Genomic DNA, 14993 nt, shown 5'->3' with positions numbered 1-14993 from the left:
GTTCAATATGTTTATTTTTGCATTGGATGACTCCAAATATATAGAACTGTAGATGTGTTGCTCGTTCGGCATGCCGCTCTGAGGATTTGTACCAAATTTGGCAAAGATCGGCCATTAGTGGGCGCTATAATCAACTTATAAGAGTTTTGCCCTGTTAATGGAATATTTGCAATGGGAATGTATCACAGACCTTGCAGCTTACACTCAATATTTACTGATGTTTACCTCCTACCGTTACGTTTTGTTACGTGTGCTCCCCTGGTTTTCTACAATAAACTTCTTAACCCACCTGACAAAGTTTCTACAACCTTCAGAGTGGACGGATTTCAATCCAAAATCAACACCATTCATAGGCGCCGATACCGTGCAATTAAACATTGCAGTTGATGCTAAGTGGAGAGTCTGTCATAGTGTGATTGGTTATGTTGGTGTCATCGATTCTTAATTTCCCACGAAGCTGATCGGGGTTACGTGCCAGTTAATCTTTTCATCTCCAATCCTATCTGTATTTGTGAGAAGTGGCGCTGTCCTGAGTTGAAAGTCTACTTTTCGACTAAATTATCGAGTTAATAGGTGTGTGTGTTTGTGTCAGCCGCTGTCCATTTTCTAAGGTTCTGAAATGCAAACAATTTTTGACTACTTTTATTTAGGGCTGTGAGCACCCACGGACGAAAAAATAAATCGCCGCCTATGACAAACCTCTCGATATTCACAAATGTTTGCCCCCCCACGTAATGCTTTAGGTCCCCGCATTGGCGCAGCTCCCCGGGGGCAACTGGCATCAGAGGCTTGGGCCCCGTCATAACTGCTTGCGGTTCTAATTTTGGTCTTGTAATTTACAGGAAGCAGTACGCCGTCTTCACAACTCGGAGACAAATTGTAGCAGGCGCTACGAACCGGAGCAAGGGTAAGATTTAAAGAATATGCTTTCATTGAATAAATATCATTCATTCTGCTGTATAAGGACATAGATACGTTAATAGATACCGATCTTAACCGTACTTTTTTTGTTGTTGTGTGTAAGTAACGTTTACTGTTTTATCCAGATCCTTGTTTAAACGTACAATATGTAACTTTCTGCCACTAGGGGTCTCTCAACCAAAACAATGGACGGTAAAAATGGACTTTTGATGACGTTGGGAAGTTGCGTGGAATTATGGGAGTTTTAAGTGTTAAACACCTTCGCTGCCAGTTAGAATGCATCAGTTCACGGACGAGTTTACCCGTTCAAGTTTATTCACGTTACGTTTATTCATTCTAATAAAATAGCTGCAGTTTCCCCAACATAATTACGTTTTTCTTGATTAGATTTTTATTTGTAGCTGACCAGTTAGCTCGTGAGCCAGCAAGCTAACAGTAGCCAGCAGCTAAAACACAAAATATTTCACATATCAGTGTCACCTTTTGGATCGTTTCAACACCGGGCGGACGGGTTTGTTGTAACGCTTAGCTACTAAACGAGGCTGAGAGACGGGTGGGGTGGGGATTGTCGGGGGAATCTCCGCGACAGCGAGCCAGGACGTTCGATGCCGGTTGTGCAGCAGCAGAACATCTCCCAGCTGCCCGGAATTATCTCCCCTTCACTTTTCAGTAATCTTAACTTTTCGTTTTGGTGCTTAACTCACCTTTTGTCAGGTTAATTTAGCTAACCGTAAAGACAGCTTAACGCGAAGAGGGGAGAAATTCGGCAGGGAGGAGATTTTCAGCACATACACCGGTAGCGCTGCGGAGATGTAGCTAGCTAACTCTATGGATGGCCGCTGTTGTGACTCGGTGCCTGGTCTGATATGGTCCGTTTCCCGACGTTTAATTAAACTGCCGTTAGCGTCGTAAGCACCAGGCACTGGAGATAAGTTCTGGCCGGGGGGTTGCTGTAATAAAAGTAGCTGGCTGATAGCTGACTGGGGGCTAACGATAGCTAGCTAGCTATATGTCCCGGGGCTGTTGTCAGCTGTCATCCCCGACTGAGTCTCTGCGACCGGGGAGTGAGGCAGACAGACCGGGGTGTTCGAGCTGGCTAAATTAGCATTAGATTAATCGTCTATCTATACAGTTAACGTTGCTAGTGAAGTTATTCGTGGTTAGCCCAGTCCTGTTAACTGTGGTCGAAAACAGTCATACTAAAGCGTGTTGAATGATGTTGTAACCTCATAATGTTACCCACAAAGCATTAGCATCAATGTTAGCTACTTGTCGATATTGAACTTTCAAAATAAATAAGGTATCTGTTGTATTACTGTGATAAAAAGTGGGATGTAATTAATCACAAAATGATGCTTTATGGCCAAAAAAAAAGCAGTATTACGGTTACAAGTATTTATTTTCTGTGACATTGCATGATTTACAATTACTCCTGAACGTATCATCTTGGTGCCAGTGTTCTGACGGAAGTTAGAGTAACTGGAGGGTGAAAGGTTATATGACGCCACTGACGGGCGACTAAAGGAAACGTGCCGTGTCTGAAAATAAAATAACAGATTTCTCTGGGTTTGACATTTGGTGGAAACATTTGGGATAGTGTAAGAACACAACTCATAAAAATATATAACATAAGTATGGTCATTTTTAGACATTTTAAAGCAGAAATGTTACATATTGTACCTTTAATTTAACTGTGACTTATGTTTTTTTTTATTCATACCACTCTCATATAATTGTTTTCCAGCTGCCTGTAAGACATATTTGAGACAGCACGCAGGAGCTTCAGGTAGAAACAACCAGATCTGGCATCGCGGGAAGAAGCTGTGAAGAGTTCAGCTCGGAGTCGGTCGAGAAGAAAAGAGGGTAAGATTAGATCAGTTTTTGGTCAATGTGAATATCTTTCAGATGCATTCATATGTGTTGTGTGCCTCGCGCAGTACTGATTGTCTTTATTGATTTTAAAAGGCCATTTTTTATTTTCATTACTATGTTATTCAGATGTTTGAGTTATTACTAGGGATGCACCAAATCCAGATTTTTGGGGTTAGGCCGAATACCAAATCCACTGGTTAAGATTCTGCCAAATCCTAAACCCAATACTAATCCCATCCTCAGTCCATTAACACAGTAAACACATTAATGAAGTAAACAAAGTCCACAGCCTCTAAAACAGTTAAATGTAACAACTTAATGTTGAATTCACATGCTCTTTTCACATTGTAGGAAAGCACATCGCTATTGTCAAAAAATTGAGTGACGATGTCGTGTGTTGTTTGGGATCCTTGCCACCACGGGACAGGTCGGCATTGCGGGTTGGCCATGTGGCTCAGCTTGGGTTGCCTTCTTTTGGCTGGGGATGCTGCCGGGCGGCGCTTTTGTTGCACGTGAGTTCCATTTTCACTTTCTCACAGCCTACTGCATTGAACAGTCCGCCTACATTACGTCGACCAGCGTAGAGCGCGTAGTGCAAGTGTAGGGTTCAGTGGAAAAAAATTCTAAGGTTCGGCAGAAACCGATCCCTGTCAATAAGCCCAATATTCGGCCGAACCCGAATCCTGGATTCGGTGCATCCCTAGTTATTACCTGCAAATTTAAGCAAAAAATTTACCTTGTCTGTGCACTTTCATTTATGGTTATTACAGTCTATGTTCCGGTTACACTTTACTTGAAGGTATCTACATAAGAGTGACATGACACTGTCATGAACGTGTCATAAACATTGTCATAAACGTTTATGACATAACACTTCTTTTAGTACGGTTAGGGTTAATGTGTCATGACAGTGTCATGTCACTCTTATGTAGATGCCTTCAAGTAAAGTGTTACCTATGTTCCTTATCTCCTTACGAACCTAGTGTAAAAGTGAATTTACCAAAATAGGTTGCATTAGTGTTTAGAGTGGGTAAAGTTTGGGGGATGTTTTGGTCCATCGTTCAGTTGTGTTAAATTGTAGTACCTTACCTGTACTACCAGTAGAGTACTTATTGTCTGTTATTTACAGTTACAGGTGAAGTAGAAATGGCTTCAGGTATTATCTATAATTTGAGTAAATTGAATCTTTACATTACATTAGGGAAATGTCCATTATTCAGTTGTTCTTTACCAAGACATTTCAAATTGGATTACTCAATTTCTGTTATGACCTGTTAAACAAATGAATACATTTTACGAAGTTTTTTGTGTTCTTCTTGCATATATTTAAATAATTCTTTTTCACTTTACTTGAAGCAAACAATGACCAATTATAGTGAATTATAACCTGTTTGTAAGGTATTATATCTACCTATAGCTCAGGAATTGCATTACTTTACTTCCATCCAATGACCACTTAGAGTAACCTGTAATCACATTATAATGTCTTATATGAGAATTATAATACACTATAATCATGGATAGAATATGGTAGTCAGTAAGTGATGAGCAATTATAAAGTATTATGACACTTGACATTATAAGTCATTATAAAATAGTTTGTGTTATAATTGTTATAAAGCATTATGATTATTCATGAGTGCTAATAACTATACTTATACATTGCTATAAGCAAATAAACTCATTATGAATGTGTTTATAATGCATTATAGACACAAAGTGACCAGCAATTAGTTTTATGATACCTGACCTTATAAGTCATTTTAAAAATGCTTTATGTGTTATGACTAAAGTTATAAAGCATTATGATTAATTCATAAATGCTTATAACTATACTTATAGAGCGTTATAAGCATAGCACAGTATGAAAATGCAATAAAATCATTGAATAATAAAACATTATGTCAAAAGGTGAGATGCAGTGCTGAACAAGTTATAGTATTTAAGAAGAGAAACTTAAAGTGATGGTTCGGAGTAATTTCACCCTAGGGTCCTTTGCACCATGACCTCGAGCCAAACACCCCCGCAGAAGCTTTTTTCACCTGGGTCTAACATTGGGAGAGTTAGCGTAGAGTAGCGTTAGCCGCTGAATAGCTTAGCGCAGAGGCTAATGGATCCGAAGTGTCTCTTAACATTACCCCACTAATAATGCCCGAAATGATACCAAAGGTCTACACTAGTATATATAGGTTATGCACTCATAAAACGATGGATTGTAAAGTTTGTAAGTACACCAGAAGGTTATGTAAATAACACTTGCCTGCTGGCTTTGCTCTCTGCTGTTGTTGTTGCGCTGTAAGACGAGTGCTTAGGGACATCTACAAATTACAACACCGAAAAGAGATGCAACAAAAATATTTTTTAATTTAACTTATTTTTTAAAGTAAGTGCTGTAGTATAACTAGCAGAAGACAAGTAATAATTGAGGTAAGTTTGGAGACATTACCTTATTTAATCATTAAATTAATAAATATTTTTGTTGCATCTCTTTTCGGTGTTGTAATTTGTAGATGTCCCTAAGCACTCTTACTGCCCGGTAGTAACAACAGCAGCAGCAGCAGCAGAGAGCAGAAGCCAGCAGGCAAGTGTTATTTACATAAACTTCTGGTGTACTTACAAATTTTACAATCCATCGTTTTATGAGTGCATAACCTATTTGTACTACTGTAGACGCTTGGTATCATTTCGGGCATTATTAGTGGGGTAATGTTAAGAGACACTTCGGATCCATTAGCCTCTGCGCTAAGCTATTCAGCTGATAACGCTACGCTACGCTAACGCTCCCAATGTTCGACCCAGGTGAAAAAAGCTTCTGGGGGGGTGTTTGGCTCGAGATCATGGTGCAAAGGACCCTAGGGTGAAATTACTCCGAACCATCACTTTAAACAACTCAGCTTGAAGAGTGGGGGACCAGCAGTACTGACCTGTTGCCATCATGTTGCTGACGGAGGCCAGTTCACTGAAGGTGGCGTAGTTTGGTAGGATGTTCTGGACTGGCACCTCGTCAGCAGTGCTGCGGATGTCAGCCTCCTCACAGAGGTGGCGAAAACACGACATGGCCACCAGCACTGCCTCGGTGTCTGGACTCCACAGGAACATGTAGAGACAAACTTCTAGCTTTGTCTGCGCTTGCCGGCAGATGGGGATACCACCACCCATTGTGGCAAACTCCTGGAACAATCAAGGGCCAAAAATACATTTCAAACTGGGGACACACTAGGAATCGGCAAAGAACTAGTGTCAATAAAGGCTGACTGTTGCGTCGCCTCTTGATGACTGTATCTTGGCCAAAAAGTTACACTTGGAACACAGCACAAAGACTACAGCCGGCAGCCAAGTAGCGCGTATTATCTGCGCCTTAGAGAAAATCACTCTCCTCCAATTTTGACACCAATACTATCATGTGTTGGATTGATCAAATGAGACTAAGATGAGAAACTAGAAGATTCTGTGTGTGCCCTCTTGACTCCAGTCGCTTTCACCGATTGGCCCAAAAGAAGACAGTTCAGCATCAGTTGTTCAGTTGTTGGCAGGCCTGTCATTACCCCTGTCTTTTAGTTGATTTTTTGGTACTAATAAAGCAGCCTGTTGGAACAATTAAGAAACTGTACCTTGTTCTTGAGAAGAAACTTGTTCCTGCAGATGAGGATCTCCCTCAGCCATTTGAGAACTTCTGTCCCATTAATCATTTGCTGACCAATCAGTTTGCGGCATATAAGGAAGAGCACCTGTGAACTGAAGAAAGAAGCAAAAAAGGAAGGAAGTCATTATCATGAAAATTTTCAAATATAAGTTAAGAACATTAAATGTCATAAATATTTCCCGTCTTTAATACAACTAGTTTAGTGCCCGCTTAAAACATGCCTGTTCGGAACTGGCCGATTGCTGGACCTTTGGTACTGCTGCTTGCAACAACTCAGCTCAACCACTCATCTTATCAACTTCACACTGCGCTTCCTTGGGTCCTGAGCATACACCTGCCATGACATAGTTGTGTCACAAATAGGGTTGGGCATCGAGAACAGATTCCTAATTGGAATCGTTTCAAAAATTACGATTCCATCGGAATCGTTTCTTTATTGGAATCGTTTGGAGTTGTTGGAATCAGAATCGTTAAAATCCAAACGATGCCCATCCCTAGTCACAAATCCAAGTAGCGGCTACTCACGGTCAGAAACTCAGCTGGAATACACTCCCGGTTCACGGGAAAAAATGCCAAAAGCAGACTTTACCATTTAGGCAAGGTAGGCAACCGCCTGGGGGTCTGAAGTAAAAAGGCCCTAAACAGCTTTATTTATTTATTATGATGATATTTAGATATAAAAAATACTGAATATGTTCTCCTGTAACAGTGAAACAGTGAAAAAGTACATTTACAGCTTGACAACTTTACTGTAAATTACTCCTCTTCTCAGATAGCAAACAGCCGTCTGCTCTGAGAGCATCATCCACCGTCTCTCACTGGCTCTCTTTCACAAACAAGCTACACACAAAATTATTACCCAAAGGAGCTACGTATAAAATGATTCATCATTCTCAATTTAGTCGTGTTTTTCTCCAACGCGCAAGAAATGTTATTTTATGCTTCACCTTGTATGTTTTAGGACTGAGCACCATTTCATCTATGAATTAACCAAGCCTGTGTGTTTTAGAGGGAAGTTTTAGAGAGTAGAGCAGATATACAGCGCTTTTTTGAGCACTAGCCCAATCTGGCAACTGGCTGATTGTATTTACTAGTCTGACGTTACTTTTTACCGGCTACAGGGCATCAGGTAATCTTTATTGTCGTGTCGTATTGTGTGGAACTTGTTGTGAGCAAGGGAGCTGGGCAGATGCAGCAGGAGAGTGAGGACGAAGTTACACAGGGTAAGGGCTTTATGGAAGAAATGGGTTATGTAACGGAACATGAAACTATATCAATATAAATGGAATTGTCTCATCCCATATTTTGTTTAAAAATATTGATATTAGAGATGCACCGATTACAACTTTCTAGGCCGATTCCGATTTTCTTTGAGTTAGGCCAGCCGATACCGATTTTAGCCGATTCCGATCAAATTTTTTCTAACCACTTTACAGCACACACAAATATTTATTTTCTATCTTTTCTTCAATAGAACATTTTACATAGAACATATTTTGAAGAGATAATGGATCAATAAAATAGAACTATATAAATTACTCCTGGTATGGGAAATTCACACACTTCTTTCCTTCTTTTCACATCCAATATCCAACTTATAATAATATAATAAATATAGCCTTGCAGTATAAAGATATTTCTCAAAACACACACCCAGGCCTGTTTGAACGTCAACAGTAATGTTACCTGAAAACATAAACGTCAACACTCATTTTACACAGTTTAGCAACAAACTAAACGCTGGGGGAAGATTACTACGTTTTTAATGTAGGTTTTGAGCAGTATGCATCCCCACTAACCTGGAAAGCGTTTTAAACAGTAACGTTAATACAGCATGTTGGAGGAATACAGCGTCTCTTTTATTTTTTTAAATACAGCGTCTCTTGCAGCCGGACGTCAGAGGCAGAGGGACAGTCACCGCAGCGTTCGCCAACGTTAGCTTCTTGTCTCATCTGGGGTCTGATCAACAGTAAATTCATCCAAGTCAGTTTGCCCAACGCTATTTTCCAATAAACTGTAGCTGTCAAATTTCACGGTACCGCGGTTTTCATGTTCCACTTATTCAGCCTCAGAGGGGAGAGGGGGCGGCTGAGATCAGTATAGCAGACGGCTCTGCAGAGCTGTGTATAATTGCAACTTTATAACATTTCATAAACAGCTGATTGAGCAGCGGTGCACTGATCTTGCGCGATGTTAATCATGCGGTGCCCGAGTGCATTTGACCGGCATAAAATATGTCAGACTGACCTGCCAGTCGCCGGTCATGGCCAAGCACGTGAAAATCGGCCAATTCCGGTCACTGGCCGGTCAATCGGTGCATCTCTAATTGATATGATTAAAAAAGTTGATATATACTGCCAAGCCCTACTCTATACTGCTGACTTACTGTGACAATTTACTTGAACGAGAACTGTAATTGGTTACGTTGCAGATATAAAAAAATACAACTATTAAAGAAAATGTAAGTACATTGCGCCCATAATGCCTATATTTTACTCTGCACTTGTAGTAAACATTTAAATGCAGGATTTGTACCGTGCGGTAATATTAGTTTTACTTAATTCCACTTTTTTGTTGAGTAGGCCTACTTCTTCTGCCACTGCCAATACCAACATTCCCAGATAGAGAAAGGGTGAAAAGACGCTTTTTGCACAACCACACACACACACACACAGACGTCACTCACTTAATGGACCTGCTGCCATTCTAGCTCACACTTAAGCCCGGAACACATGGGGCCGATTATCGGCCGTTGGACAGTCTGGCGAGGTCAGTGACTCTAATCTGTTCGGTGTGTCCCGTGCAGTCGTCAGTCTGGGGGACTGTCGGCGTTCATTTTGGCCAACCTGACATTTTCAGTCGCCGGCAGGGCAGTCGGGACTCACCCGGAAATGGCGAGCGGAATGAGGTGACTAGAGTCTCTCAAAATCTGACGAAAATCTTTTAAACTGACCTTTGTTGAGCTGGAATGAAGACAGATTCAGCAACTGCATGGCCTATCTGCTGTAATTATCCAACCGCTATGTGGCCATTCTAACAGACGCCGTTGTCCAATCAGCTGCCGGTTTTCATTTCTTGGGCAACAATACAGAGTAGTGCCGCCTGCTGCTATGTAGACGTATTACGTTTCTGAGGTCAGTGTCGCCTCAGTGTGTCCCGAGGCAGTTTTTTGGACCTCGGGGACCCGACTGATCATTTCCACTAGCTTTTCTGCCGAGGGTCGGCCGTCTGGTTGGTGTATAACCACTTTTAGGCTACTCTCGTAACAGAAAGCCAACTTGAGTGGACTGCTGCGTTGCATCCTATGAATCCATAGGCACATCAGCAGACAATTGTGTCTCTATGGGTATATGACTGTGGATTAGGGCCAGGTATTTGACCCCCTCCCTTCTTTATGGAAAGATGAGAGGATTGTTAAGTACCTGATATCCCAAAATGTCTCTATGGGGGCATCGGGATTCCACAGCTCGATGGTCTCTGGCTGGTGAAGAACTAACAGTGCCTGAAAACAGAAAGGACAGAAGACAGGAGAGGAAGATAAATAACTGAAACAATAGTTTGTTATAGTTTTACAGTTAAAAAAATATGGACTGTAATGTGAATGGACTACATTATTATAACGCGTTTCTAGTCTTAATGAAGACTCAAAGTGCATTTACATGTACAAGGACCATTCACACACATTCATACACTGCTTGCCGAGGCTGCCATACAAGGTGCTACCTGCTCATCAGATAGACATTCAAACACATTCGTACAGCAGCATAGGGAGCAATTCATTAGTATCAAATACAGAGATAAAGTATGAAGTTATTTACCTCAACTACAGAGGGAATCAGGTCTTTATTTTTAAGATATTTTTATTAGAGACAGACCTCTATTTTTAATTGTCTGTTATACAAGCATATTTCATCATGTTTTGGTAAGAAACCTCAGAGTTTTCTGATCTGCTCCTGTTTAAATTTGTTTGTTGGGGGTCATGTGACATAATGCCAGGAGAAGGCTGCTGCTACATGTATCCTAATGAAGATAAGTAACCAGTGGTCAGCTTGTAGGAGAAACATCGCTGGAAGCCAAGAATGTTGAAAGGTAAAAAGTCAGCGGCCTGTGGGGATATTAAGGAAGCATCTGCACTTGGGCGGACCTGAAGCTATGCAAAACCTTCGATCTTAATCACAAGAATAGATGAGGTCGAGAAGTGGGTAGAAAACCTAGAAGCAGCCGAAAAAGAAGGACAAGCTAATCCACCAGCTAGCAAGAAAGAGAGAGATCTGCTTTGGGGAAAAAATAGAAGATATGAAGAACCTGTCGCGACGCAATAATCTTGGTTTTGTGGGCATTCCCGAGGGCACTGAAGGAGGAGATGCAGTAAAGTTTTTTAGAGGAGCTGATTCGGAATTTGCATGAGATAGAGGGAACGTGTGAGATTAAGGGAACACAGACTGGCCAGCCAGCAGCTCAGGACACGAGAGAGACCCAGATCCATACTGGTAAAGTTTTTAAAGTGCCCATATTATGAAAAAAACACCTTTTCTGGGATTTGGGGTGTTATTTTGTGTCTCTGGTGCTTCCACACGCATACAAATTTTGAAAAAAATCCATCCATGCTGTTTTGAGTGAGATACGGTTTCTGAATGTGTCCTGCCTTCAGTGTCCGGGTGAGCTGTTCAAAATCGGCACGGCTTTCTACGTCACAAGCCGAAACGAGGTGCCTAACTGCAATCGTTAGCTCATAGCGTTAGCATGCTAATGCTAAAGCTAGCATGCTACCTTGTTCTCAATAGCAAAGCACTGCTACAACACACACAAGTTCACCATAATCTACAAAAGAACTACTTACATGTGCACCCTCATTTAGAAGAAGTCTCCCAGCTAATCCTGCCTTGTAACTGACTGAAATTGGAGAAACAGCCTTTCTTTTACTGTCTATGAAGCTAGCTAGCTGACATGATCTACATCTGAGCTACTGCGTTTATATTTTTGATTGTGAGTGCAATCAAAAATAGTACAGAAGAAGAAGAAGAAAAGAGCTCTCACTCTGTAGCTAAAACAGAGACCATGTGAAAAGAGTATCTGCAGCAGTGAGAGACAGCTGTGCAATACAACAAAAATATGGTGTTTTTTGAAAATTAAACCATGTAAACCTATACTGGTACAACTTTAAAATACAATTATGAACCTGAAAATGAGCATAATATGGGCGCTTTAAGATCCTCGGACAGGGACTTTGTGCTGCGTGCAGCGAGAAACGAGGGCAAATAATAACATAATGCTATTTCCGGACAACTCCAGAGCTACAAAGATGAATCGTGACAAATTCAAGAGTGTATAAAACTGCATGACCGAAGGTGGGATTCAGAATGCTGGACCCTCCCAAGCTGAAGATTGACACCAAAGACAAAGTTAAGACATTTGAATGCCCCCGAAAGGCGATAGCATTTATGGATACTATGGAGGAAGAAGCTGGCCAGGGTTATAACGTTATAATGTTGTTATAATGATGTGCAGCCCCCATGCTCAATGTGGGACTTGCTCTTTCTGCCCTGCTTGCTGTTTCGTCTACTAGGTCCTGGGCACCAACAACGTTGGTCAGCAAAGGCCCTATTAAGGCATGAAAATGGGTCGGGGTGAAAAAGGTGAGAAGGATATTACCCCTCTATGGGGGTCCGGGGGCATGCTCCCCTGGAAGAAAATTTTAAATATTCCATATTTTAAAGCATCAATCTGATGCATTTTGAGATGCATCAGTGTAATATTTCAATATGCACTCATTAAAGTTAATTTGACTGGCAAAACAGTTAAAGTCCTTCTGACATTACACAATAATAAAAGTCATAATTTTTAAAAACTAAAAAGTTTTGGATCAATCTTTACATCTTCCAACCATATGTTAAATTAAGAGTCAACGTGGATTTACATATTTCAATAATATCATAATCCTACAATGAATCATTGTGAAAATTATCATCAAAAAAGCAAATTAGTACATTCATGATTTTGTCCATGTTGATATTAGCTGCTTTATTTACATTTATTAAAAATGTCCCCATTGTTTATCTTTTCATATAGCTAGACGTCTAAACTCTGGGACAAGGCCGTCATTTAAATACCTGCCATGCGGATTCCAAACAGACAGCTTTGTCAAGGCAGTTTGGGCTTCAGATAGCTTTTACACAGTGGCCATCCTTAATGACAAATCATGTTCCGCTATGAACGTGCACACACATATTGTTTGTATCACGGTCGGTCAATGAAGGAACAGTCGTAGCGGTAGCCGTCGTTGCCGGTAATGTACTCGTATTACAGAGTGCATGGACCAAAGCTTTGTGACTAGCAAGCACTTTCTTACCGCTGCTGCCGTACAGTGTCTTCCTTGAACATGCGCTGCAGAAGCAAGCACCCGGCTCCCTCAATTTGAGACACCAAGTGCTAAACGGCTTCCCGTCTCCACCCTTTTCCTCTTGTCCTCTATTCATGCCCATCGCCATTTGTTTTAACTACTTTCTCAACTAAAGCTGCCTGTATCTACATGCTCCAAGTTTAATAAACTTTGCCTCCATTTTTTTTGCCGCGTTACCATGGAGACCACACCGGCACCGCACTCTCACATTTGCATCCCTCCCTACTTTGCATCTGATTGGCTAGAACTCGTTTCATTGGTAGGTGGAAGTTCGATGATTGGTTAAATCCATCTCATCAAAAAAAATCCCATGTGGACTTTTTTCTAAAATATTCATACGCCAGAAATCGGGCACCAGGCCTGAGTACTTAACCTCCCCCAAACATTTTCTCATCGAATCTACACGATTCACGTAGGTCACCTACAGTGAGGAAAATAAGTATTTGAACACCCTGCTATTTTGCAAGTTCTCCCACTTAGAAATCATGGAGGGGTCTGAAATTGTCATCGTAGGTGCATGTCCACTGTGAGAGACATAATCTAAAAAAAAAATCCAGAAATCACAATGTTTGATTTTTTCACTATTTATTTGTATGATACAGCTGCAAATAAATATTTGAACACCTGTCTATCAGCTAGAATTCTGACCCTCAAAGACCTGTAAGTCTGCCTTTAAATTGTCCACCTCCACTCCATTTATTATCCTAAATTAGATGTTTGAGGTCGTTAGCTGCATAAAGACACCTGTCCACCCCATACAATCAGTAAAAATCCAACTACTAACATGGCCAAGACCAAAGAGCTGTCCAAAGACACTAGAGACAAAATTGTACACCTCCACAAGTAAAGGCTGGAAAGGGCTACGGGGAAATTGCCAAGCAGCTTGGTGAAAAAAGGTCCACTGTTGGAGCAATCATTAGAAAATGGAAGAAGCTAAACATGACTGTCAATCTCCCTCGGACTGGGGCTCCATGCAAGATCTCACCTCGTGGGGTCTCAATGATCCTAAGAAAGGTGAGAAATCAGCCCAGGACTACACGGGAGGAGCTGGTCAATGACCTGAAAAGAGCTGGGAACACCGTTTCCAAGGTTACTGTTGGTAATACACTAAGACGTCAGGGTTTGAAATCATGCATGGCACGGAAGGTTCCCCTGCTTAAACCAGCACATGTCAAGGCCCGTCTTAAGTTTGCCAATGACCATTTGGATGATCCAGAGGAGTCATGGGAGAAAGTCATGTGGTCAGATGAGACCAAAATAGAACTTTTTGGTCATAATTCCACTAACCGTGTTTGGAGGAAGAAGAATGAAAGTATGACAATCTCAGCCTCTGCTGTTTAAATTTTTACTATTGCTTTTTTTTTTTAATACGTCTCTGACAGAAGTGCAACACTAAATTAAAGCTGCGAGCAGCGATGGACGGGCCCTCGCGCCTCTGCGCGCGTTGGGGTTACCTGGCGGACGCCGATCCTTGCGAGCGTGCATTCGCGCGGCACTCAGACGCCGCAAATCGTCAACGATGAAAAGGGAACTCCCCGCCGAGTACAACGATACCTCACACAAGACTCTACGTCATACGGTTCATTAGCTGTGAAAAGGGGCGTGGCTAAAGCGTAGGGGGCGGGTCAAACCATCACCAATTAAAAAGGAAGTCTCTGCTGAGTTCGTTGACACCTCACATAAGACTCTACCTTAAACGGGTCAAAAGTTATGAAAGTGGGCGTGGCTTAAGCATAGGGGGCGGGCCAAACCATCACCAATGAAGAATGAAGTCTCTGCTGAGTTCAATGATACCTCACACAAGGGTCTACATCAAACGGGTCATTAGTTTTAAAAGGGGGCGTGGCTAAAGCTTAGGGGGCGGGTCAAACCATCACCAATGAAGAATGAAGTCTCTGCTGAGTTCAATGATACCTCACACAAGGGTCTACATCAAACGTGTCATTAATTTTAAAAGGGGCGTGGCCAAAGTATAGGGGGCGGGTCAAACCATCACCAATTAAAAAGGAACTCTCTGCTGAGTTCAATGATACCTCACACAAGGGTATACATTAAAGGGTTCAAATTTTATGAAAGGGGGCGGCGCTTAAGCTTAGGGGGCGGGTCAAACCATCACCGATGAATAAGGAAGTCTGTGCTGAGTTCAATGACACCTCA

The 14993-nt window shown here is 41.6% G+C and overlaps 1 protein-coding gene across 7 annotated transcripts in view; it reads right to left on the bottom strand.

Annotated features, from left to right (window-relative positions):
- The window catches only part of nf1a (neurofibromin 1a), a 393989-nt gene that overhangs the window by 258118 nt on the left and 120878 nt on the right, over positions 1 to 14993 (bottom strand). For all 7 annotated transcript variants that reach the window (XM_039824923.1, XM_039824958.1, XM_039824930.1 and 4 more), the window contains exons 15-17: positions 9859 to 9938; positions 6405 to 6528; positions 5718 to 5964 (exon numbers count right to left, since the gene is read on the bottom strand). In XM_039824923.1, the coding sequence (XP_039680857.1) occupies positions 5718 to 5964; positions 6405 to 6528; positions 9859 to 9938 (451 nt within the window). The remainder of the gene's footprint in view (positions 1 to 5717; positions 5965 to 6404; positions 6529 to 9858; positions 9939 to 14993) is intronic.

This window comes from Perca fluviatilis, chromosome 2 (genome assembly GCF_010015445.1).
Source record: "Perca fluviatilis chromosome 2, GENO_Pfluv_1.0, whole genome shotgun sequence".
Lineage (NCBI taxonomy): Eukaryota > Metazoa > Chordata > Actinopteri > Perciformes > Percidae > Perca > Perca fluviatilis.
This window is presented reverse-complemented; position numbering and strand designations above follow the sequence as displayed.